The following is a 26,838-nucleotide window of genomic DNA, read 5'->3' on the forward strand; positions in this document are numbered from 1 at the left end:
GCAAAATGTTTTGACAATAGTAAGTTAAAAGTGTTATATAAACTGGTTTTGCCTCTCTTCACTTGTGTATTGCTCACACTTCCACTCTTTTTACAGCCTTGCACAATTGCTGGGAATGCCCTGCCTTGCACAGGTGGCCTTTCAGCAATACCAGCACTTTGGCTTTAAGGATTGGGCTTCTAGCTGCAGTCCTTTCCCCAAACAGGATTCACCATCGTGTCCCAATGGTTCCTTACAAATACCAAGAACAAGCACTGCACAGGTACTGGCGTAAAAAATGCCAGCAAAAGTCTTACCAGCAGGAAAAACTGATTTAACTGAGAGGCTGTTACAGAATGAAGCAAAACATGCTGATCACGTTTATTTAAAATGCCCCAAATTTTTAATTGTTCAAGGCTTCAGGGTTTGTCAGGCAGGTGCTCATTTATCTGTCTGTAAAATCAGTTGTGCTCCGCAGAGGAGATAAGGAAAAAAAAAGCCAGAGGATACGGCTGTGGTAAAGAAAAGGTTTTAGATTCTCTCTGTACTGAAGCTGGGATGGAATAACAAGTGCTGGCCTCGGAAGTGAAACAGGACAGGTTTAGCAGCAAATTAGGACTATAAAGTGGAGTGAGGATAGAAGACTTGCAGGAATGCTGTGGATCCCTTAACATTCAGCTGAGAGGGCAGGTGGTTGAAGATGTAAATTATGACTAATGATTGCTTAATGAGGATTAATAGATGCAATCGACATGATCCTCATTGCTGTAGGGAAATAATGGCATTTTGTGTAACAGTGGCATGGTTTCTTTTCTCCTGATTCTGAGTTCACTTCTACAGACAAGATATTAAATGAACTTGGAAAATCAAGCCTCCATCAGAAAAGGAAAGTAAATAAGGCATTTGAGCTCGAGCGCTTCTGAGGGGACACAGGGTAAAGACTCAATCACAGGCAGATCTCTACAGAAAGTTTTGCTATGGTTCCACGTCTAACACAGCTTTACATTGAGCATATAATTTTGTGTTTAGGGATAGAAAGCAGCAGTGCAAACACGTATCACGTAAAGGAACTGCTACCTTTTATTTTACCGGATGAAATAACAAAAAAGTCCCTCCTTCTGTAGAATTCAGCACGGCCAGGGTAACAGTTCTATTGCAAATCAGGAAACAGACGCCTCAATTCTCTATTACTTGGTGTTCCTATTAGTAATGTATTAATGCTATCATTTCTTTCCCCCTGTGGCCATGATGTGCCCGGTCCCAGAGGTACGGACACCCCCGATGCCGGCAGTGCTGGATGCCTTCGCTAAGCACTGCAATCTGCGTTTCCAGTTCAAATCGCGGCAGATGTGGTGCCCCTCAAAGCCACTCTCGGCGGGTTTACTGCGTGCCCAGCGCCCCCTGCCTCCGCAGGTGCCAGGAGCGGCTCGGTGCCCCCGGCTCACGGTTCCGTCCCGCAGCGGCCGCCCGGGCAGGCCCCGGTAACGGATCCGGGCGCCTCGTCCGCCCCTCCGGGCCGCCGTAGCGGCGGGAGCGGCGCGCGGGGGCTGCCGGGACGGGGCGTGTGAAGTTGGGCGCGGCGCGGCAAGTGGGGCCGGGAGCGCGCGCGGGCCAGGGAGTGCGGCCGGGCCCAGCCGGGCGGGCGGAGCCGGGGCAGGGCCGGTCCCTCAGGCGGCGCTGGGCTGGGCCGGGCCTAGCGGCGAGCAGCGGGGCTCGGCCCGGTGCTCGTCCCGCCAGGTGCGCAGCGCCGCGGGGAGAGCGCGGGAGCGGGGCCGGGGCCGGGCGATGCCGATGCCGAGGGGCGGGTGCTGCTCCTCCCGCGGCCTCCGGGGCTGAATTGCGGGGCGGGAGACAAGCGAGGAGCGGCTCCGCGGGCTGCTGCCCAGGGAAGGCGTATGTGGACCCTGAATTTCTTGTGTAGTTTTGTGAGTCTTAACAGACCCGGCTGTGAGAATGAATGGCCTAAAGCTGTGTGGAAATGTTCCGCAAACTTTGGCTAAGGGCTACTTGTGTTCTCAGCTGAAGCCAAGGCTCACAGTTTACAGTCTTCATCTGTTGATAATTTAAAATTACCTGGATTAAAAAACTGAGAGTCAGCGTTTCAAACCAGGCATCGGTTAACCTGGCTTTAAGTCTTAAAAGGTGTCTGTTAAAATAAGTAGCAGTACATTGTTCCTGGCCTTTTTGCTTCGTAATAATTGTAAGGTGCGATGAAAGGTGGCTCATTGTCGCTCGTATTCTACTGTCAAAGGTTTAGTCTGAAGGATTCTCGGATGCTTTCTTTGGAGTGGTGAGATGAACGCTGAAGGGAGTCCCTGAGGTCCGTATTGCCGCCTTGCTCTGCAACAGTTTGATTCTGGTTTGTAGATCCCCATCTGCTGGTGGGAAATGGGTCCTTCAGATACTCAGGGCTTCCTGGTAGGCAGCTGCGAACTGTGGAGATGAAAGCTTCCTTTTAGTAGCTTGGTGCCATAGAGGGCTGGCTTTGTGAAAAAGAAACCATGCATTTCCTGCCAGAGTTCAAGAAGCAAAAGCTTGGAGTGGCTGCTGCTTTCACTCGTGTATGCAGCTGAACGGTACTAACTGTTTAACTCTCCAAGTAAATGTTGCTGGTATCAAGAAAATGTCAACTGTACCATTTAAAATTGTCATTTTGAATTGTTAGGTTGCCTGGTTTATTTTTTTATTTTATATATTTTCACTTATTCATTTATTTTTGCCAGAACAGGTGCAGCCATGCAAGAAAGCATACGTTTTGCATCATCAGGAGATGATGTTAAAATATGGGATTCCTCATCTTTCACTGTGGTGGAGCAGTTCAACCCACATACACCCTCACATCCAGTCAGTTCACTGTGCTGGGCCAGCAATAGTATCCTTTACAGTTTCAGTCATATTTCTGTGGGTGTTCTGCAAAATTCCAGTGTTTTTTTCTTTCCTTTTTCTACAGAAATGTTTGTAAAGCACAGGCCTGACATGTTTTGAATTCGCACATAAAAATGTTTGTTTCTATTTTGGCCAAAGTTTTGCAGTTCCCGGTGCTGAAGGGATTTATAGAATGAGTTCATGATGACAAATACTTCTGAAGAAGTTTCTCATCTTAGGAGCCAGCACTTTTGGCTGTAATATGCCTGAATTTTCTGCCAACTGTAAAGCTTACTCATATTTTTCTTCAGTAGTTGATTATGATACTTTCTTTCAAGACAGTACTTAATTAACTGACAAGCTTGAGCAAAGCAACTGCTGGCGTCATAAAATTCTGTACATAGTATAGTGAGGAAAATTGTAATCAAAGATTTTTTTTTGGTAGGACAGCTTCTTGTTGATTCTGATGGTCTTTGATAATGTTCACTTACCTCTAAGCACTGGTTTTCTTTCCATTGCTTGTGGCGTTTGGAGAGCAAGCACAAACGTGGTTGTGTAGGATAACACTCATGGAGTGGTTGTGTTTTGTCGTCAAAATGGATCTGACCCTTTTTGGTCTTCCACCTCTGACTTGGAAGCCAGGGAAGTCTTGGATAATATGAGGGGCCAAGTGTTGGATGAATATGAGAAATCTCAGTGGGCTGAGAACGGCTTGGGTGGCTGTCACAGGAGAAGATGGTGATGCCTCATCTTGATGTAGAAGGAGGACAGGATGCTGTCACACAGCGTATGAGTCCTGCAAGTTCTGAATGTCTGTCCTCTAAGTTAATGTATGAGAAAGTTACACCAATTGGAAGACAAATGAATGGTTTAGCTATGGAGCCTGCAGAGAATTTCAAACACAGATGTAATGTTTTCATGTGTATGCATACACACTTGTATGTGTTTAGTAAACTTTATCTACAGTCAGTCTGTCCTACATGCTTTCTTCTACCAAGTCTCCTCTTCATCTCCCAAGACTGAAACAATGAAGTACTTTATAGACTTGTCAGCTTGTTAGGGATAAAGCATTAGTTCTGGTTGCACATAGTTCTGTAAAATTATACAAAAGTGCCTTAAAATAATGAAAGCAATAGCAAGCACTACTGTGCCTGCTGGTTCTGTTGTGTTAAATCCAGCCAATTAACCTGTGTTGTTCTTTAATGAGCAAATACAAAATCACAATGGGCATTGGCCAGAACTGAGTGATTACTCTGTTTGGTGGCAGTGCAGATGCAGTTTTCCTGCTCTGTAATTCTATAAATGTTCTTATTACTTTGGGGTACTTGGTTTCATAAAAGGTTCTTTTTGGGCTTTTGTTTTCTTTTCTCAGTACAGAGTGGGAGAAACTGGCAAGTGCTCTTTGTACTCTAAAACTGTGTAGTGAAGTAGTCTAACATTTGTCATGACCAGGACTGTTCTTTAAATCCAGTCTTCTAACAGCCACAGACATTCCTTTGAACTAGTGATAAATGGGGCTCTTACTTGAGGGTGTGGGGAAGCAGAATTGTAGACTGGATAAGCTGCCTCAGTGGTAAAGAGCTCCTAAATAATACCTGGCAGATATTTCTCGTCTTTTCTATCAAAGAAATTGCTGTCTGTCTTGTATTGGCAAGTAAAAGCTGTAGTTAATTCAAGAGCTTCTTAATGAAAGCTTGGAAAAGGGCCTTCTGTTTCTAGGTCCCTTCAAGGTCCAGTGCTTTAGACTGTCTAGCCAACCTGTCTTCTATTCAATAAGAGAAACTTCCTGTTGCTTTTATTAATCACCAGTATCCTACAATTATGTTCCTTAACTTGTGACAAAGATAGATACCTGGCTACTGCTTCTGCTGCTGGTGATAAAATAGTTGTTTCAAGCTGTAAAAGCAAACCTGTCCCACTCTTTGAAATAGCTGAAGGAGTAAGTATGAGTAATACCTTTCCCTCATTTTTTCCCCTGTTCACCTGGTATCCTGTGTGTCTCACATCTGTTCTGCATATTGGTATCAGTGTAATTTTAGTATTGTTAGAATTATGACACATACCTAAAAACATTTCCTCGTGTATTGTAAAACACATACAAAGAGTGGGGGCAATAGTGCTTTTAAAATAGTTCTGTCAGTAAAAAGATACAGATGCAGTTATGCAAATGTGATAACTTGAGGCAGTCAGTGATTCAGGTGTGATCTAATGTGTAGGAGATGGAATAGCTCGAGTTTGAACTTCATTTTCCAGCTTGAGCTGTCAGTATTATGCATGCCTGTGAAATGTACTCTGGAAAACGTAAGAGTCTGTGGAGGGATTGTTCTTGGACCATATATGTGCCAGCTTGTATTGCAAGAAACAAAAGAATTTGTGTTGTATTCAAGGCTTTTTTTTTTCTCTCTAGTTAAAAGGAAGTGTGGCACTTCAAAAAGCTGGACTTAGTTGTAGAAGAGTCTCTTCACATGGTCACTTTAATAGCTTGTTAATGTTCTAAACCATTCTAATTATTCTCCTTGGATAGCTGTTGTAATGCTAGTCTGGACTAGAAATTTTCTGCAAAGTTGTTCAAACCTTGCTTTTACGGTGCTGAAGCAAACCCTTTCAAAGGTGGAGTGTTTGTCCTAAAGATTTCACTAAATTTGACCTATAACTAATGCAATCCCTTGCAATTTTACCATGTCAATAATTAGATGGACTTGTTGTTTCTTCACTCAAATTTTGAAAACTTAAAAGTGAATTTTCAATGTGATGGAACTGAATAATAATTTGTTCTCAATGTAGGCCTGTCATTAAGATTGACCTTTTTTTTTCAAAAGCTGGTACTTCAGTGATTATTTTAAAAGAACCACTTAACTGAATTATGAGGTGTGCTGCTATAATATTCCCTGTAATGTTCAGGGAATGTGAAGTATGTAACTTAGACAACTTCTTAATTTTCTTCTAAGAGTTTTATTTCTTTAACTTAGGATTTCTTTAAAAAAACCTGAGTACCTGTATAAAATACTATGATTGCTCTTTACAGAGCTAGAATTTAAAGGGAAAATGTGTGTTGGAGGAAAAGGTGCCAAAAATTTAAAATGAGAATGGGGAAATGCTAGTATGTGAAGGTTTATTAATTAATATACTTACATGTTGAAGTATATTAAATATATGTCCAAACTGGACTTGATTTTAAATGCCTTTTGATAGGAAATGGCTGTAGAGTATGAATAGGTCTGTCTGTCATTGGGACTATTTGTACTGATGAAAATGGAAATGCACATCCATATGCTTTGAAGTAGATTTGAATAAATCCTTTAATTATCTTTAGCATACATTTTCTTCTTTCTCCATTAGGCAAAACAGACATGTGTGGGCTTGAATTCTAGTTCTTCATATCTTGTCAGTGGGGGCCTTGATAACACAGTTAATATCTGGGATTTGAAGTCCAGGAAGATTTACCGCAGCCTAAAGGTAAGTTTGGCCGAGGAAGAGCTGTAGCTTTCCACTTCCAGGTTTTGCTGCCAGCTGTAAAAAATGTACTTTCTCTAAGTCTGGTGTCTGTCTGGGTCAAGGTCACAGATAGGAGCTAGCATGCATCTACATCTTGTTCAAGTTTCTGTTATTTATGTGCTGTAAATAGCAAATTTAACGAATATATGTAACTTGGTGTTTTCAGAGGGCAATTCTGAAATTAAAATTACAGTTTAAACACAGAATAATATATGTTTAAATTTCCAGAATAGACTTCTTTTTTTTTTTTTTTTTTTTTGGTATTACCTGATGGGGATTTTTTTCCAGGAGTTGCATTCCAAGTAATTGCTGGTTTTGATACATTGAATGAGAAAACACTTCTCTATTTGTGGAATACTGTAGCAGAACTAATGTTGTGCAAAACTGGGATGGTTGTCTTCTAACTGATCCAGGATGAATTCTCTAGAACTTTTTTATGATGCACCAAACGTAGGCTAGTTTAGTATCTTTCCCACGTGCCTTCAGTAGATGGCTTGCCCTTATTTAGCATCTCTGTTTTAAGAGACTACGAAACTTCAGCTTTGATTTATCCTTTTTTTTCTTGGACTTTCAGAGTTGCAGTTGGAAACAAAACCTCTAGGTATCCAATACAATACTTTAAATTCCTAACTTCTGGGTTAGAAGTACTTCATTGTCCTCCCCTGTATAGGAATATAGGGGAAAAAACATGTTCATTATACACAATATCATCACTGCAAATGACTGTACTGAAAAGCTGGTTGATAAATGTGTTAGGTCTAAAAGTGACAGAAGAGGAAGTTGTCAGTAGTACATCAGATTAACAGGAAGTATATTCAAGTATCTATGCAAGTATCACTGCTTTCTGGGAGACTTCACTTTTAAAATAATGTTCATAACACCTGTGGTACGTGTCTCTGTGGTTGTCATATTAAAATATTGTATAGAATTATATGTTCATCTTGACTAATTTGTGGAAACCACCCAGTGGAAACAATCAGAGGGTGGGTATGCTTGATCTTTGGTACGTTTTGCTGCTGTTTCCTGTGATATTCCATAATAACTCTTACATCTTTCAAGATGTCACAGATAGTCAGAAAAAATCAGCTGAAGTTTTTTGCAAAAGCATAAATTCGGAAGAGCATCTTTAACACTCTCCCTCTAACCTCCCTTTTCCACAGGAACATAAAGATGAAATCACGTGTGTTGCATATAATTGGAATGATGGCTATATTGTTTCTGGATCTTTGAGTGGTGAAATCATCCTACACAGTGTTACCACCAATTTATCAAGTAGTCCCTTTGGTTATGGCAGCAGACAGGTAGGCTATCTATGTTAAGTTCCTTTCAGGTACTGAGCTTAATTTGCAGTCTTTAGAAATTGAAAGTACAATTCAAGTACAATTGAAAGTATCAAGAGCTTTTAAGTTTTGATATTCTGTTTCATTTTAATTTTTAAGAGTGCCCTTAAGGAAAGGAGGAAGCAGACTGCTGTGTGTGCATTATAGCCTTAAATACTAGGTAGCATTGAAATACAAATTTCTCAAGTGCCATTTTTTCTATACAGGTTACAGCAAATTTTACTTGGTAGACACTGGCTCCTCAAGAACAAACTTTTAGATAACTTAGAAGTGATTAAAGCACAGTTGGCTTTACAAACCAAAACAGAATTTCAATTTGCCACTCAGTGTATATTGTTGCAGAGGGCAAAGACCATGCAGTCTGGGTTCTAACTCATTCAAAGGTATCTGTACTGGAGGGGTGAATACAAGGCTGTATTTGGAAATAAGTGTATTTAATCTGGAGGTTAAAAATAAGTATTTAATCTGGAGGTTAAAATTGCACAGATGCTCAAAGAGAAAAGTAATGAGGTTTTATCCTACCTACTTAGGTGTTTAGTTAGTATTTGGGAGAACTAGTTTGAAGGAAGATGGTGCACAAGGCAAACACAAAGTATATATACTACCTGAGGACCTTGGTAGGGTTTGCCAGTGCAAATCCTTTCTGCCTACTCAAAAGATATTAAAAGAATTAGTGGGTATCACAAGGGAAATTCCTTGATACAAGAGCGTTTGCAGTAGTAAATGAGCTGTGTTGTCCCACTGGAAAATTCCAGTGTGTGCTCTTATGAGAATTGTCTTGTCTTATGGATAGCCATGTATTTGAGTTCTAGGCGTGCTTTCATTTTTTACTGAATCATTTTTACAGAGGTAGGGGCTGCCTGGGGGATGCAGAACTGTTGCTTTTGTCCTAAACCTGACCTTTAATGTTGCAAGGAATGCTCAAGTTGTGACTTATTCCTTTTCTGTTACTGCAACAGCTTTTTCATTCTTAGATTGCAGATAGTGTCAAATTAAATTCTTCTCCTGTCTCGCATGAACAGCGTAACGTGGTGAAAAATCTCTTACAATCTCACAGCATCTCGGGAATTATGGTATACTTTCTGATGAAAAATCTCTGTGAAGTTTAAACTATTTCTGCTCCTAGGTGCTGCAGTGGCTTTGATCCATCACCAGTCTCATACTTATATTGAAGTAAAATCGTACTTCATACTTGGTTTGATCTTAACAATCCATCTCTATAGTCAGGTCATTTTTCTGACTTGGTTGTTACAATCTTGTGAGGAATGTGTATGTGAGGCAGGAGCAGGGAGGTCCATGGCTGGATTATGGAGCTGAGGTGAATATCCAGAGTGCAGACTATGCTGCTAGTTAATTGGAAAATGAAGAAATTCTTGTGAGGATGATTTTAATGAACCTGAATGATATATTCAGTTCTTTCTACCAGAAAGTGATTAGGAGTAAGAGATATGCTGTGAATAACTATTTTGTCAGATGAAATCAAGAAGTCTGCTGCAAAGCTGAGTGACCTTTAGGTAAAACTATTTGATATGTTAAAGTAATTGCAAACAAAGAGCTCCTGTTCACATTCTAAAGGGTCTACAACATTTTCTTAGGGAGGGCAGTTATTTGATTATAGCTTTCATTTAAAGTGGAATTGAGCTATGATTTTGTAATGAATTGGCTAGTTGGATGTCCCAGTTTACCAGCTTGTCTTTGATCCTAAAAATGTTCTTTGCTTTTATGTGCAGAAATGTCTTTATTATTGTTTTGGATTTGAATTGGAGAATTGATTCTACAGGGAAGAAAATATCTGAAGACTTATGAAATTCTATTAAATTTAGAAAGCCTTTACTTGATTTATAGCTTAGGGGCCGGTTTTCCTTAAGAGTAAACTTGAATAGATAAACAGTGTATTGTACTGTTTGATCCTGGTACTAGTTTTGTGGCTTAGGAAGGGTCACCATTCCATAGTGACTTTTTTAGAATTGAGGAATGTGAAGTCAAACTAACCTTAAAAATTTTAGCTTGTCTGTGTTTGATTCAGCATGCTGGAATGTAGTTTCTGTGCCAGTTAATTTCTCATGTTGTGTAGGTTCTACAAGTAGTCGAATAGCCCAAGGTTGCTGTGCTTTCTCTGACTTTAAACGAAGTTCTTTCCATAGGAGCATTGACCTATAGTCTGTTAATTGATTTTAATTTAGAACACCTTTGTGTTTTATTAGAATTGAGTTCTTGCAGAGCTGTTTGCAGATCCCATAATTTGTCTTTGCTATTGGCGTTCATTTAGACTACCAGATTCTTGTCTGCTTGCTGTTGTGAGGATAAATTAAAGTTTGTTTCAAAATACAATGTTTGTTCAAGTCTTCACTGCCTGGTGCAGTTCTCCTAGCAACAGGATTTAGTTTAGCTGTTTGAACAGCTGGCTGATTTGTAAAGGAGTGTGATGGATTCTGGCTACTCCATATAGTGTAAAGTTTGTCAGCTTTTAAAGCTAAAAGTGGGGAGCAGTGATAATATGGGGAATGTAGGCATATGAAAGAAAATGGAGAACTTGCCCAGACCTGTAAGATTAAAGGATAAAGAAGGAAAGGAAATGGCTGACTTGGTAGGATAGCAAAGGAGGTTTGAGAAGAGCTAAAAGCAAGTAATCTTGATGGGCAGAAGGACAGGAGTGAGAAAATGAAACATGAGCAGATGCCAGGTCAGTAAGGAGGAAGATATTAGGTGAAGAATTGAGAGAACAGCGAGGGTCAGGAATATTTCCCATGGGGATCCTGTTTGTAATTAAAGCTGTTACTCCTGAATCTCTCAGTATTTTTTTCAATGTGAGAAAAATGATGATAATATTATGACCAGTGGAGGACCATATTAATGATGAAGAGTTGTAATCTTTCCTATTTGAACATGCAATTGAAGGTGCCACCTTTTTAAAGCAGGTTGAAGCAATTTGGCTTCCAGCAAGATACCCAATACAAGTGCTGGAGAAATATGAAGCAACACATATCTCCATCAAAAGGAAGTTAAAGACAGAAACAGGATAAAGGCCAGTACAATCCATTGTGGTGTGGTCTATGCCAGAATAAAATGGCTTTTTGAGAGCATTTTCTGGCAAATTAAATATTTCAGCACTCATTGGTCTGGACTTGAGTAAAGTACTTGATTCAGAGCTTTGTGAGAAAATACTAGATAGGATGGGTAAGAAACTCAGTATATTGATAAATCAAACAAATATTTTCTTTCATTATCTGTCTGTTTAATATTTTCAGTAATGCTTATGACAGTAGAAGTAAGGTCAGCAGAACTGGGGAGGGGTCTGGAGTGCAGGTCTTGTGAGGAGCATCTGAGGGGGTTGGGGTTGTTCAGCTTGGAGAAAAGGAGTCAGGAGGGGACCTTACTGCTCTCCACAACCACCTGAAAAATAGGTACTAGCAAGATGGGGATTGGTCTCTTCCCACAGGTAACAAGCAATAGGAGAAGAGAAAATGGCCTCAAGTTGCACCAGTTTAGATTGGGTATTAGGACAGAATTCCTCTCTGAAAGGGTAATGAGTGAGGCATTGAAACAGGCTGCCCAGGGAAGTGTGGAATCATCATGCCTGAAAGCATTCAAGAAATAGATAGCATTTAGGGACATGGTTTAGTGGTGAACATGGCAATGCTGGGGTAAGGCTTGGACTTGATGGCTTTGAGATCTTTTCCACTCTTAACAAGTCGGTGATTCTAGGTAGAGCTATGATGAAACCCAGTGGGAAGACATTTGCCCATAAGAGGATTGTGTCAGTATCAGAAAATGATTGAAACTGTAGACACAGGAATAACTGTGACAGAGTAGAAATCAAGATACCAGATTTAGGGGACAGCTGAGGTTCTTATTAGAGTAGGATTTAAAAATTCCCAAGGGAAAAGAGTTGGGTTTCTTAATATAAATGACAATGACTAAAACATTCTCAAATAAGAGCGAAATGCTTTGAGGAACATAAAAGATTTTTGTTGTCCATATTCAAGAAAAATTCATACTGGGAGAGTTGCAAAAAGACTGATAGTACTGAAAAAACAGTCCTGGAGGACTCTCATTTTTTTAAATGCAAAATAAAGCCCAAAGGAGGGTGAGTTTGCTGTTCTTTAAAACAGGATAGCAGCACTGGGGAGTTAGGAAACTGTTTAAGTGTAAGGGTATTATGGTCCCAGGAGTGAATAGGTTCAGCTGGGTCATAAGTAAAATTAATCAGGAAATTGAATGCTGTAGCATTCGAGCAGTGAGCTTCTGAAACGTCCTCTGAAGCAATGTGGTGGAAACGAAATAGCTTTTCTGAAAGGCAAGTTAAGTTCCTGGTTCTGCTATAGCAAGGCTACTTTTGATAAACCTCACATGTTATCCTCTTCTGTGGTCTTAGTCCACAGGTTGAAGTCAGTTCTGCAGGACCTACATACCTGCTTAACTCTTATCAAACTGGCCGATATCCAAGTACCTCAAGGGGAATTAAGTTTAACATTCTTGGCAGAAGACTAGTTGGTGAACTAATGTGCCTTTTCACTACTTCAATTCTAGATGTGTTGTGGGGATTTTTTGTATGAAGGCATGATATTTGCTGAAAATTTGAGAAACTTTTCTGGACGTTTCATTTTTCTTCTGCTTAATTTTGCTGATCAGCTCATATGGTACCCCATAATAGTAAAAAAAGAAAGTCTCACCCCCAGTAGCAAAAATGGCATTTTAATGCAAAATTATTTTTTCTGGTTTTACTATTTATATTTCAGAGTTGAAGGCCTTTGTAGACTACTTTAAGTTTGTATTCCTAATCTGTTTGTGTCTTTAGAAAATAATTTAATATAATATTTAATATTGGTATTAAAATACTTTTTTATGTGTGTTTTACAGCCTATTCGACACTTGAAATATTCATCCTTTAAGAAATCCTTGCTGGGCAGTGTTTCTGACAGTGGAAATGTAACTCTCTGGGATGTAAATAGCCAGACCCCGTATCATAATTTTGAAAATACTCATAAAGCACCAGCCTCAGAAATCTGCTTTTCTCCAGTCAATGAGCTGCTGTTTGTAACTGTAGGTTTGGATAAAAGAATTATTTTCTATGACACTTTAGGTAAAAAGTGAGTATATGAAAGACTTTTTGATTTTAGAAAATTCCTTATTTGGGTTTTATAAACTGAAAAAACATGCCTAATTATGACATGAGTTATTTCATTCAGCCCACATGCAGAATGGCTGAAGTGGTTGGCATATTGCTACTGGAGAACCTGTCCCATAGTCTGTTTTGCTTTCTAAGTTAACAAACAAACAATTGAAAAACCCCAAGGCATGAAGTCCAGTTTATGGGGGATGTTCTCCAGTGCTTGGGTATGGGCTTTTCTTGTTGGTAGAGAGCAGTTAACTTCTGTGAGGGGCAGTACAGCCTGAGCCAGCCACCTGAGCTTAGCTTGCCTGCTTTTGTAGTTAAGATAAAAGATCTGACTGTGGTGCACAGAACTACTGAGATAGGGGAGAATGCTGGATGAAAAAGCAGGAAGGATGAGAAATAGAGGATGGGATGGCAAGTGGTTTTGTGGGACATTGGTTTTAGCATGAGTAGTGCTTTTAACTCTAGCTCCTCCTGGCAGCAGGAGTCTGTTTGCATTTTGGAATGATGAAGTAGAGGGATGCAAACTAAGACCTAGAGCTGTGGGAGGCGCAGAGTTGATAGGCTTGGGAAGCTAGAGGATGAGAGGATGTATGTAGTGTGATTGCTGCTGCAAATGATGATGCCAGTAAATAATGTTGGTGTTTGCTATTAAGAAGGTAAGGTGATCCTGTCCTCATGAAGTCTTTTGGGGCATGTTCAGTTTTTGTTCTTGTTAAGCATGAATGCTTAGTGTAAGCCTAATCCACTGTTTCTTAAAATAGTTCACTGAATTTACTTGGTACTGGAGAAGTTGAACTAATGACCTGTAGCTGAATTGTGAAAGCTTTTATATATATATATATATATGTATATGTATAAATTTCTTTTAGATATTCTGTGTTGAAAAGTCCAACGTGTGAATTCTAAAAGATTCATCCTGTCATTTCTCATATTTGAAGGTTACTGAAAACAATTGTAGCTGATTTTCCTCTGACCACAGTAGGCTTCATGCCTGATGGTACTACTTTGGCTATAGGATGTTCCCGGGGAAAGATCTGCCAGTATGACTTAAGACAGCTGACATCACCAGTGAAAACAGTTACTGCTCACAAAGGCTGTGTGAAATGCATACGTCTTCAGTTCAGCAGCACTTTTTCCAAGGTACTTTTATTGTTCAATATACAGATTAATGAAAGCAAAGCAAAAGTTTAAGTTCTGAAAAAAGTTTAGTGTTCACTTTCTAAGCATTACAGCTGCCAACAAAATGGGATCATTCCAACATAGGAATTATAAACTGCTTAGTCTTAACTACTCTTTTAGGCATTGTTAATATGGAATTCCCCCCACTCCTGCCCTCAGTGTAGTAATAAGTGGAACTTGCAGTCTTCTGGGTTCTTTGCTGTGGATGTGCTGCCTTTGCAGATCAGCTTATGGCACCTCTGGTTATTTGTAGGCAGTAGCAGAAAGGTCTGTAATGGCTCTTCTGCTTAAGGAGAAGACAAAGGGCTGCTCATCTGAAGATATTTTGTATGTCCTATATATGGACTTTTGCTAGCACATATAAACAGTGTAGAAGTTAATTAAATAATAGAGATGATGTAAGAGGTTCTTCCAAGACTTAATTAGGCTCTACTGTATCGAGAAACCCTGTGCTTCCATTTAGGGGACACTGAGAGGACCTTTGAAATGGATTCTTTACCTCTCAGAGATTTTCCTTTTTCTCTAGCACACTTGCTGCTAGTGGTTAACTATTCCTGTAAAATTTGAAGTCCCTAATACTGTAAACTCTTTTTTTCTGCTATGTTTAAACCTGGGATCAAAATTGAATCATGCAGGGTCACACCACTGTTAAATTGTTGCTATCCTTGTGGAGGTCCTCACGGATGTCTCCCATGCTCTTTGAAGTTATATGAAGATACCTTTTTTTGTATTTATAAAGGCATATCTCCTTGGCAACCTTTGCAACTTGAACTGGTTTTTTCACTGTTTTTAAAAAGGAAAGTAGATTGTCTTGTTTTTTTACTTTGGGTTGAAGGAATAATAACTTCTCATAATTGGTTCTGTTTTTTCTTTAGTCTAACATCACAGGTTCTTCAAATAAACCTGTGTCCAAAAGAGTAGAAGTCAAAGCTGGCAGTAATCTTGGAGGAATTCAAAATACTGGCATCAAAAACATTGCTTCTCAAGCATCAGCAGCAGTTTTCTCTCATCTTACATTGACAAATGAGAATAAGGGAGGAGAGATTTTTCAGGAGAAAACAGGTAATGTTGTGTTCCTGCTCTTAAAACAGTTGGCATAATGGGGAAGATGGAAGCAGTGTTTTGTGTTTTGACCATTGCAATATAAAAATTTCACTGAGGGAAGGGCATTTGTTAGGAAGTACTGTGTGTATGTACCTGCACATACAAATACTTCTTTTCCCTCCCCACTGTGTAACTCATGCTATGACACTGTAGGAGGTAAATTGGGTCCTACTATAAACTGAAGACACATGAAGTCTTAAAACTATGGGACTACCTCCTGCATTCTGACTTCTTGCAGATTATGGTTATGTACATGATGTAGTTTCTGATGCAATGTCTGCATGGAATGCAGACCTAAAGATTTGTAATTCTTGTAATGAATAGGAGTAGCAGACCTCATCCAAAAAGAAAAAAACAAAACAAAAACCAACCTAGGAAAACACCGGGAGAAAAAGCAACCTAGTCCAAAAACCCAAGTGACAACTGAACTGTGTTTTTGTGAGAGGCATGATTCCAGTATCATGTGGTAGGAAAGACGTTAAATATAGTTACAAGTATGATTAGTTGTATAACTGTACTTGCTATCTATACCTCTGAAATTTAAACTTCTTTGTAAGAATTCAGAGCATTCCAAAACTGCCACTGTGTGAAATGTACTCTTAAAATTTTATTTAATTCAAAAGTTCTGAAAATATCAAATTGGTAACACTGCTAGTTTGATTCTTTGAAAAAAATCCTCAATCCATTTTAATGTAACAGCACTTTCCCCCTCCCTTTTAAAAATAAGGAGAAATACATTTAGTAACAGTAATTAGGCAATAAGCCACTGCAGTCCATAGGGATGTGTATTAATGACCTCCCTTGGGTATGCAGTGAAGTATGAGGTGAAGTAGAATGTTTCCTGTGTATGCAAGAACTGTAGCTAATCAACATTACTGAATGGTGTGGAAAATTTTATTTTGGTTAAAACATTTATTCATTGTCTTTATTTGAAGATAAAGATGGCAGTAATGGCTGTTACTCCTTAAAGGGGACCGTGCATAAGAAATAAATGTTTTAACAAAGTAAAGGCTTACCAAGCAAAACAGTTTTCCTTCATCTGAATGTTCAATTTAAAAGTTAAAAACCTCTGAATACTGCAGAAGATATGGTCTTTAAGGTTAAAAATGGAAATGGATAAGAAACCACAAACTTCATTTGTTATCTGGAATTTTTTCTAGAACCTGTTCAGTGGATTTAACTTTGGAAAAAATAAAGGACATTCAGTAAAATAATCTGATAACATATTTAAGCAAAATTAAGGCTTTTTGTCACACCTATTTTTAAGGTACAGAAGTATAAATGAAGTCAGAATGTGATGAGAAACTTGGATGTACTTTGAGCTGGCTTCCCATAAACTGCCATTTACCAACTATTCTCTGCTTTAAGTACCTTACTGCATTTGTATTTCTGGGAATGGGTAAAAGTGCACAAGATATTTTGGCCCAGTTTTGTTACACTTTTTCCACGTAGATCTTCTAAATTCTGATGCACAGGCTGGTACTGCACTTCTGATTTGACTCAGTATACTTATTTACTTAACTAGCAAGTGCAATGCTATGTTGGTGTCACAGCTGACACATCTGAAGGAGTGAAAAGTGTAATGTGAAATACATTTACAAATGTACAAATACATTTAAATGTGAAATTGTAAATGTGACTCAAGTTCCACTTGATGTAAATACTTGGAAATGATTAATTGCAGTCGCCCACACAGTCATATTTGGATCACTTCAACAAGTAATCCCACCTAGAGAAGTAGTTATAGGTTTTATGAACATTTTGTGAAATTATGAAAGTTATTCTGGTGGTTGTCTGAGCAGTTCAATTCCCTTTCTAAAAACTGTGGTTTGAATAATTACTGGGGATTGTTTTGGGCTTAAGATATGCTCCCATTCTTCAGACAACTGTCCTTGGTGCCATGCATATAAAAAGCTTTTTCACTCTTGGATTAGGTCAGGAAAGGGGCTTGAGGGTAGAGTGAAGAAAGGCTTAGGAACAAGTTTGGTTGAGTTTTTTTTTTTTTTTTTGCCTGCAATTGTAACTTCAATTTGATTTTCTTATATTAGAATATGTAAGTTGATTTTCAAATATTAGAAATAAGCGGAGAATATACTAACACTAAGTAAGCTTTAAAAAGGTGTTTCATATGATTTGCCTTGGAATGCTTAATGGCCCTAGTACAGCAAATTTTTTTTCTTGCAGAACAAATTTAAATTTTTATTGTCTGAATGTGGTTACCTTATGAGCAGAAGGTGCAGTCAGTAGTTTGACTTCACCTGATGCACCATAAAATTGCTGCACCCATCACATAGATTTCTCTGAGCATGGGTGGGTTCTCCAGTTTTACAACCCTCCTCTTGAGCTTGTAGGTGTAGTCCCCTTTGTTGACAGCCCAAATGAGCAAGTTAATATTGACCCTCTAAGTGGCATCTGCAGATGATTCTGAAATGCTCACTGGGCTTCCCAAGTATCATGGTGTGAGATTGGTGTGAGATTGTTTAGCCATAATGTTATTTTTGGAAAAGGTCAATTACTAACGGAATGATATTGCCCTTTGAAGGTTTTCCCCATAGTTCCAGCTTGGATGTCATTCCCTCTAAAGAAGCAGATCATGGGAAAAGTGCTGAATTAAGTTATTTTGATGATTTGGGTCGAAGTAGTTTAGGAGACGTGTTTTCTCCAGTCAGAGATGGTAAGTTACTGATACTGGAATTTGTAAAGCATCATTCCTCTGTGTGTAGTGTGACAAAATGTCACTTGTGAGTTACTGACTGTTGTACCTACTTGATATTTTAATTTGTCTTTGATTATGAACTTGATGCAGCGATACAAATAAACACTTCATTTGTCTCTGTTTTGCTGTTTTGTAGATATTATTGCAAATAAAGTGACTGAAGATCCTCAAGGAAATGGTAAGCATATGCCAGTGATAAGTCTTTGGAGGTCTGTGCTAGTTCTTACATGCTGATTTTGTCATACCATTGAAAAAAACAAATGACCAAAGCAGGCACTGAAATAACTTTTCTGGGAATTGTCTGGCACATTGAGAACGTGCCAGACGATTCCCAGAACAACCTGGTAACAGGAGGTCTAGAGTATGGTCCTAAAGCGATTGGGTTTTTTCCTTTATACAATTTATAGTGATATACAGAATGATTTCGTGTTTTATTACTTTTATAAGGATGGAGGCACCATAAGTTGGATGGAAGGATGTAGTTTTTTGTGGAGTACAGTTTTTGATGATTTCTTTTGTCAATCGGTTTCTTCTGTCAATTTTGTATGAGTGTGCAGGCATTTCAACTGTGGGATAGATGTGGTGTGTGTGTTTATTGACCTGTGTATGTCATCTTTCCCTTTTCATTTTAGGCTTGGATTTTCCCTCCTCCCTGTTGGGTTTGGATTTTCTCCCACAACCAACCATTGGCTTTCCAGTAAAAAGAAACGTAGTGGGCAGTAGTGCACAAGGGACACAGTCTAGCCCATTACATGCACTTTTGGGATCTCCAATTAAAGAAGAGGAGGAGCATCCAGAGACTGACTCTAAGAAAATAAGTCTTGGAAAACAAGAATCTAAAGACATTTTAAAGCAGGTATTCCTGTTATGAGTGTTCTTTTTAGAATCTTGATGGAATATTGCTGCTTGAAGAAAAGAATACTGAATAATGCCCAATCTGATTTTATTTTGCAACTCTGTTCACACACTATTAACACAAATCCATAAAACCTTGTGTGATTTAGATGAATTGGCCTTCAGCAATGGAAGATCAATGTATGTTTGTCTTAAATAAGATTAGGTTACATAAGTTCCCATGAAACAAAATGGGTAGCCTGAGGAGTATTTAGGTTTTTTGGAAAAAAAGAAGAATCACTAGATGGTTGCACTAGTATGATTGATTGTTTGTTAGGGCAATTCTACTCTCTTCTTTCCCTGTTCTCTATCTCCCTCTTTTCCTTGAGATGTCTTTGATGTGTCTGCACAGAGCTTAGGTACTTCTTTATTGCTCTTGAGAAGCCTGAGTTTGCTAGGAGTGATACAACTTAGTTACAACATTTTTGATATGAAAATTAGCAGATTCCTAAAAGGAAAATGTTTGAAGGTACATTTCGGAAAACTTACTCTTCAAGTGCAATTACACAATTGTAACAAGTAGATTTAATCTTTAAAATGAAAAAAAAAAATCTTTCTGTTGTCAGGTTTCAAAATCAAGCTTACCAAGCATAGAACCTTCTCCACCATCATCTACTCCTGATGCAAACGAGAAACAAATAGCCAAGAATATTCAGGCCCATCCTGCATATGATCTACCAGTAAATGGTACTACCTCAACAAGTAAGTTGATAATTTTGGCCCAGTTCTAGGTGTGATTGATTGTAAACTGACATGAAATCTGATACAGTGGACTTGATCTTGGTTCTTTAAATCAAGCCGGCCCTCCTAAAATTTCTCTAGTTGCCTCTGGAAAGATTCATTGTAAATCAGATTTTTTTTTTTAACCAAGCAATGTTTGAGGTAAAATTAATTAAATAATTGTTTTTTTAAAAGTAATGCAATGATATGAGTGGTTTTTATTTGTCATGAGGGTTCTCAGTATTTTATTTTCAATTGTAAAGGTTCAAAGATAACATCATCTGTCACTGCTGGCGTTGCAAGTTCGTTGTCAGAAAAAATAGTAGAAACCATTGGGAGTAGCAGGCCGAATGCACCTCTGACAGCAATTCAAATCAACTTCATTCAGAATATGATACAAGAAACAATGGATGACTTCAGGTACTGCTGTTCCTGCAGAGTGTTTTGTTTTCAATGACATATTTTCTTAATGAGGTGTTTCAGCATCTGCTCAAACAAATTTCTCTTTGGATTAGAAAATTACACCATTTATAGCCCTATTTTTGAAAAACTAGGTATGAAACTTAGTTTTTAATAGCTCTGATGACTAATTAGTCTGATGGCTCTGAGGGCTGTTGGTGTATGACTTTGCTGATGTTTCCAGAATGAATGAATATTTCTCAGATGGTAAATTTAGTCTGCATAGCAAGGTCTCTACTCTTTTCCTGAAGCCTTGCACTGATTTCTTTTCCTCCTTGCTTGTCTCCCTATCCCAGCAGGAGAAATTTCAAGTTGACAGTGAGGAGAATTTGACATAGCCAGTTGACTTGTGTTGGCTTTGGTTGTTGGTATCTTGGCATGTGTAAGGTGAAACAGTGTGTGTGTATTTCTACTGGTGGAGCTTTCATTGAAATAACATCTGTGCTGTAAGTGATGGTTGGTGTCAGCTTGCTTTGTGGATATCTAAGCAACATTCCAATTGTCTTGAAAGAAGTCCAATCAGCATGGTTCTGTTTAGAGTGGAGTTGGAAGAAGGTGAAGAAGTTAAGAGAATTTTATCTAGGGCATCACTTCCCAGCCTGTGTTTAAGATGATGTAGGTTGAAGGGAGATAATGGAGAAGAATTGCAGGACGGGGGAACTGCTGCTGTCTTGATGAAAAAAAGCAAAGCAAAAGTAGTTTAGTAGGTCAGTATACCATGGCTGTTCTGTATTTGCCAACAGAAAAAATACATCCAATGTTATTTAATGTCTTTACATAATTGTAGTATGGTAAAACTCCCCTGGAATTTTTTGGTAATAAATACACATCTGATGAACACATGAATTGATGTAATTTAAAATGCAGTCTATGTATTGCAGATGTGTTCTTTTTAAAATCTATGTTCAGGCACCCCAGAGTTAGAAGTTATGCGTGCCAGCCTTTTACTTCCAGTGCCTCAGATCTGGAGCCTTAAATATTGTGTTTCTCCTCTGACTTATGTTTTCTGGAGTGGCTGGAAGGCTCTGCTGGCCCTTTTCCCAGTTTTAAGTTGCAGATACATTTAAACTGATTATGAAAGATTGTTAGTACTTGGGTTTAACTAGTTGGTAGTAAACCTTAGTAAACAACTTTTTATTGTTAGCACTAGTGGTCAGTAAGAGGGAAAGGAACTGTTGTAAGCTTCCCATTGACGTAACTACCTTCCACTTGCTGGAACCTGAGGAAAGGATTTTTATGTTCTTTGCCTGAAATTCATTCCTCTTCAAGTAAAGGGGGAGAAAAACCATGAACCTTCAGGAAAGGACCAGGAATAATACATAATTCATTTGGTTCCAAAAGGATGTTTGTTTCTTCATCTCCCTGTCTTTGGGAGATAACCTACATCTTTGGATTTATAGGATGCTAGCTGGCATCTATACTTGATACACTGAAGAAGATTGTCTCCAGTAGGAATTCTGTAGCACAATAATCTGTGGAAAGAGAAAGTGGTGGAGATTGCCTTGGGGTTTGCTTTATGTTTGAGGAAAGGAAAATGAAGTAAGATCTGTGTGTGTCTACTAAAGAAACACCTTACTTTGTCAGGCCAGTGGTACCCATGGCGCAGTACTCGGTCCCAGACAACTGCACTGTTCAGGAAGAGCTTGTCAGCTTGCTGCTTGTCTGTCAGCTGTTCATGTTCTTCCTCAGCTTCTGGAACTGTGGTATTAATGTCATGATCAGAGGCTATTTTCTAGGTTGGTTTTTGTAGTGTGGAATGGTTGCCCATGAATTAACAAATTCATGTCCACTTCACAAGACAACACTGCCACTGCTTTTTATGTAGATTAACCTTGATTATTCCATGATTTTGAGAATAATGTATAATTTACCACAGTTGATGTTTTGGGCCCTTAAGACTGTTGAAAGGCTTATACTGAAAAGGTGTATCTTCAAGTAGAGATAAGTATCTTTCTCTGCAGTGCTTATCATCAAGGGATTGAAAATTAGCTTTGAATGGTAAAAACGAGAGGAGCTTATAGCTTGCAAGTGAAAAAGAATCTTGATATCACCATGTATATATTTGTGTTTCTAAACTGAAAAGTCCTGCATCTTCTTATGTGCTGAAAAAAATGGTACTTATAAAAATCAATATCATAAAAGTATTCCAAAATAAGCTGTAGAAGATTATGTTTCATGGTCTAAGGGTTTCTAGACTTTAGATGAGAGTGAAGGTGAGGAATTGTAGAGTTTTGGGTGCTGAGGGTATGAGAGAGACTGCTTCCTAAGTAAGTCTAAGCATCTTCCTTTTGCAACTCTTCCCCCAGAGAAGCATGCCATCGAGATATTGTGAATTTGCAAGTGGAGATGATCAAGCAATTCCATATGCAGCTGGTATGTACAAGGACCATGATGGGAAATGTATTCAGTTTTCAGTTTTGGTAATAGTAAGGCATGCCATCTTCTCTCAAAACAGAAAATCTATTTTGTTTATTAAGACTGAGAAAGGGAGAATTTCATGTCAAGGGAGGGGGAAAGCATGAGTAGGAATCTGGTAAATTGTTTTTTCTTTGGTTAATAAAGGGACTCTAGGGGTTGAGGAGGTATGCATTCCATATTTCAGGAGTTATAAAGGCTGGGGTAAGGAAAAGTAGATGGAATTCAAATAGAAAGCTTCACTTGTAGGTACTGTATACATACTGAGCTGTTCTTTATTCTTTAGCTTCACCTTTTTATGAATCTTTGTTCTTTTGATCTGCATTAAAAAGACCTTGTCTGGGTTCTGAGCATTTTAATGGAATCTGCATTAGTAGATTCTCATCCTGAAGAACTGCAAAATATCCTTTGATAAAATATTCACTAATGTATTAATGATCAAAATACTGTATGTCAGCTTAAAAGGGAAAATCTTACTTTTCTTATCAAAAGTTTTTAAAAACAGAATTATCTACGTTATTTCATTTTTAAAAGAAATATGAAAGCCAGTAGGATAAAACTGGAATTATTAACTTTATTACTACTGATTGAGACTTTTTTCTTTTCTGTAGAATGAAATGCATGCTTTACTTGAAAGATACTCTGTAAATGAAAGCTTAGTAGCTGAAATTGAGAGACTGCGAGAGGAAAACAAAAGACTGAGGACTCACTTCTGAAAGATTCACATTGCTGATTTTATTAGAGTGAACTCACTACAGGTGGTGTTTTGGCTCTGACAGATCGTCTGTCATCACTGAAGTGCTGTTTGAAGACCTGTTATTATTTTGAACATGAATCTATTCTTCTAAATAACTGGTGTAAGATACTTTGTGTAATTATAAAATTTGTAGCAGATAGGCACTGTGTAAAGAACATTTGCATCCTCATGCTGACCAGCTTGCAACACAGCCTTCTAACAGAAAAACTCCAAGGACAAGTACAGTATTGGAGTTTTAGCAATATGTAAAGTGCCTTTTCATAAACAAAGTCAAACCAGGACAGATGCTTTTACTCTAAGAACTTTTTTATATATACCTACTTTTCTATCTGCTTCTTTATTCTACTGCTGTCGGAAGCAATCACTACAGCTTGCCTTTTCAGATACTTTCCTTGAAGAAAAAGGGGAGTGAAAGCTCCTCTTTTGTGCACAACATGGAGTCTTGTTTACAAAGAGATGGAAAGTACAGTAGTCAGTTAAGTTTATTCAGCTGGCAACTCTTCTGTCCTGAGTAAAACTAGAGCTTGAAAATACTCCCAAATTCGGTGCCACAGTCTTTCTTATTGAATTCATAAGTTTGTTCTTGTTGCAAATGCCACATCAACTGCACAATAAGATTTTTTTGTTACTACTTTGGCTATGAATCTAGAATTCTTTTTATTTACATGTATTTGAATGTTGTCATAGCTTGTCTGATTTGAATGCAACTTTAGTCTTCAAAATGTATGTCAATAATATAGCCATTAATAATACAGCAATGTGTAATTGAAGTCTTTCAGTCTGACTCAAGCACCTTTTGGTAGTGAACAACACTTGATATTGGGCAGCTGTGTTGCAGTTTTGAGCCATGTTGGTTTAGCATTATTGTGGCCTTTTTCAGATAGCTGCGTACCAAATCTATTATCTTGTATTATTAACAACCATTAAAGAGCAATCATTACTTCAGTAACATAATAGTAGCATACTATTATGTCAACATTTCTGAAATGAAGCTCAGTAGGAAGTTCTGACTATTGAAGTGTATGGGATATTTGGCTTGGCCTTTATTTTGCCAAGAAGACTAAATTAAAACTTTGATTTTAAAATGCTTTCAAAATCAAATGAAAATTTTAAATTGACTAAAAAATTTCTCTGAAAGACTTCTTCTACAAGTGCTTCTTGCTATCTAAGTTTTTCTGGAGGCTTCTTAATTTTCCCCCTAATATTTGCTTGTTCTCACAAATTCAAAACTCAAGTAAAGTCTGAAGTACATGGCAGGTTAATTATTTACAACATCTAGTGTTTAAATCTACAATGACACTCTGCTACTAAATGAGTAGATAAGTACATGAAAGCCATAATATATAGTGTAACTTATTTTTATATGTTGCAAAACTAAAGAAAATTCAAACATGTCTATAACATTTCCTTACCTTTAACCTTTTTTTAAAAAAGACACTTCCTTTTTTTGATGTCATTTAATGAAAAACAGTCTTGTAGCAAAATGAGGGTGTTCAAGTAGCTTTTAATATTAGGGAAATGACTTTAAATGCCTGTAGTTCTACTGCTTTTAAAAGTATTTCTATATCACATATATTGTATTGAAAGGAAGCAAAGGAAGTTGGGGTTTTTACTAACTTAACACACAATGTAGAAAACTCTTTGTTAAGTTTGTAGGATATCTAAACGTGACACATAGACCAGACAGTTCATGAAGACAGTAGTAGTTGAAGGTAGCAAAAATATCTTGGCATCCTTCTATGCATGCTTTTCAGTGTTAATGAAGTAACCTTGCATATTTCCATCTCTTGATTTGTTCAAATTCTGAACTCTTGCTGGTGTACCTGGATGACAGCAGGGAGTTAGACCATTATCTTGGGTATTTTCCATATAGGTAATTTGTTTTCCTGACACCAAACTGTATAATGTTTTTAATTCCCAAATGGAGTTGACTATAACAAGAGTGATTAAAAAGATTTTTAGGGCTTTTGTCCATGTCTCAGGATTATTGTAGTGCAAGTGGCTACACATGTGTGGAGATCCACTCTGCCTATCTCTATAAGGGTATGTTTTGCCTTGTACACAATCTGATTTGTATATTAAAATAAAGCTTGTTTCAACCTTTTTGAGAAAAAAACCTTTGGTGACCTGCTTAATAAAGAGAATCATCTGTGTTGTATTTGTTATGCCTCATCAGGCACCATTTACCTGAAAGTAATTCTGGAGTAATCTCTCTTCTGCCTCTGTGGCTTCATGTAGACCATCCAATCATTTCCACGGATATGTTCACAAAACCTCATGCTCTTGGAGTAAAAGACAGGGGAGCAGTTCCCCCTTCCAAATTGAAAACTGTTAACAGTCATGCCAGAGAGATCGTGTTCATAGCTAGAAATCATGTTCAAGCAGATGTTTTGGGCAGGGGGAGTAATCTTCTCTCCCAAGACGCCAGTGAGTTGGACATCCTGTGTTTTCTTCATGCTAAACTTACGGATGTTTAATTTTTTAAATTCCCTACTCTCATGCTAATACAGACTTTCTCTGATGAGAAGTTTACTTGCAAGGAATGTGGGGTTTGAAAACTGCTTTTGACTAATTGATTTATTCTCCTAAAATGCAAAATGCCAGCATGTTCTTACTTCCTGGCAGCAGTCCTGATACACACGCCATGTTCTTCCTAAGCACGACAAGGATGAATTTGGAAGCTGCACGTTGCTTCTCCTGCACAAGGAGCATGGCTTACTAGAACATGCTTTACAGACTGCACTGCCAAACTGTACCGTTGTTTGCCAGCAGACACCCTCGATACTAAAACTGAAGATGCAAAATGGTTGTAGGTTATTTGTATATAAATGTAACAAGACTGATACTGCAGAGTGCTCAAGGCTGGCAGGTGCTGTGTCTGTGTTTCCCACCAGTGCACTTGTGTCTGTGTGTCACTATGTGCACATCAAGAGCTGCACCTTCTGGTCAGGCTGAGTACAGCCATTTTCACATCATCTCAGCCATGCATCTGGCAATGCTGATGAACAAATTCTCAGCTGTGGAAACAATCTTGTACTCTTCCTTGAGCATCCTGTAACAGGCACTGCCGGAGTTACAAGGCCAGAGGGACAAGAGTAAAAAATTCCAAGGTGTTTTCAGGATTAACTGTGAAATTAGCTGTGATTCTGGGTGTCTCTCTAGCCATGGAAGTACAGAGAGTACCTGTGAACTTCACCTTTTTGTATTTGTCTGGCACAGCTGTAGGAGGGGAAACTTAACAGTGGAATCATACTCAATAACTAAAAGTCATGGAAAGCACATCTCTCGTTAGCTTATTTTGGCAGTCAAAATGGTGATACATTTGTGGGACTGAGAGCCACAGTTTTTCAGATGTTCAGATGTGGACAATGTCATATCTAGTATGCTGTCTACAGCAGTTGCTAATAACACTTTTTGTTACATAGCCACTTTTACTAACATTAGGGGCTTATATGAGATGTTTCCATTTTTTGTGTGTGTGGAAAGGTATTCTGGAGCTAGAATGCATATCTAATATTTTCAAAATAAACAGAAATTTTTGAGAAAGTGCATATTTAATAACCTGTGGATTATTAAGAGCATCTTTGAGATGGTAGGGGGGTAATGACCCAAAAAAACCTATTCTGGTCCAGAAGGCAGTTGATTTTGAGAGCAAGTTAAGAATCCACTAAATCATCAGAAACTTAGAGGTTATTTTGTCTTCTCCTGGATATAAACAGCAGCTGGCTAAAAATGAAGGAAAGAGAAGTGTATACTGCTGATACTTATTCCTTAACCTCATGAGTACTCAAAACAT

The 26,838-nt window shown here is 38.3% G+C and overlaps 1 protein-coding gene across 5 annotated transcripts; it reads left to right on the forward strand.

The window, feature by feature from the left end:
• Positions 1 to 1,519: 1,519 nt before the first annotated feature.
• NEDD1 (NEDD1 gamma-tubulin ring complex targeting factor) lies at positions 1,520 to 25,158 on the forward strand. 5 transcript variants are annotated; one of them, XM_064702109.1, is made up of 16 exons: positions 1,520 to 1,716; positions 2,231 to 2,299; positions 2,708 to 2,851; positions 4,689 to 4,783; positions 6,184 to 6,300; positions 7,500 to 7,640; positions 12,540 to 12,769; positions 13,737 to 13,938; positions 14,853 to 15,039; positions 17,624 to 17,755; positions 17,934 to 17,975; positions 18,430 to 18,653; positions 19,258 to 19,393; positions 19,675 to 19,831; positions 22,177 to 22,243; positions 22,897 to 25,158. In XM_064702109.1, exons 3-16 carry the CDS (start codon positions 2,716 to 2,718, stop codon positions 22,999 to 23,001), a joined length of 1,971 nt encoding a protein of 656 aa, XP_064558179.1. In that variant the 5' UTR covers positions 1,520 to 1,716; positions 2,231 to 2,299; positions 2,708 to 2,715; the 3' UTR covers positions 23,002 to 25,158. The 5 variants fall into 5 exon arrangements, with proteins under 5 accessions (XP_064558179.1, XP_064558176.1, XP_064558181.1 ...); XM_064702110.1 differs by lacking the exon at positions 1,520 to 1,716 and adding an exon at positions 1,918 to 2,121; XM_064702106.1 differs by lacking the exon at positions 2,231 to 2,299.
• Positions 25,159 to 26,838: the final 1,680 nt, after the last annotated feature.

The sequence above is a fragment of the Zonotrichia leucophrys genome, chromosome 1A (assembly GCF_028769735.1).
Source record: "Zonotrichia leucophrys gambelii isolate GWCS_2022_RI chromosome 1A, RI_Zleu_2.0, whole genome shotgun sequence".
Classification (NCBI taxonomy): Eukaryota; Metazoa; Chordata; class Aves; order Passeriformes; family Passerellidae; genus Zonotrichia; species Zonotrichia leucophrys.

Bases quoted from the DNA above. Each gene is read 5' to 3' on its own strand.
- NEDD1 (XM_064702109.1), top strand. From the start codon at position 2,716: ATGCAAGAAAGCATACGTTTTGCATCATCAGGAGATGATGTTAAAATA. The intron at 2,852-4,688 runs GTATCCTTTACA...CTTGTGACAAAG, and splicing joins ACTGTGCTGGGCCAGCAATA to ATAGATACCTGGCTACTGCT. The intron at 19,832-22,176 runs GTACTGCTGTTC...CTCTTCCCCCAG, and splicing joins GAAACAATGGATGACTTCAG to AGAAGCATGCCATCGAGATA.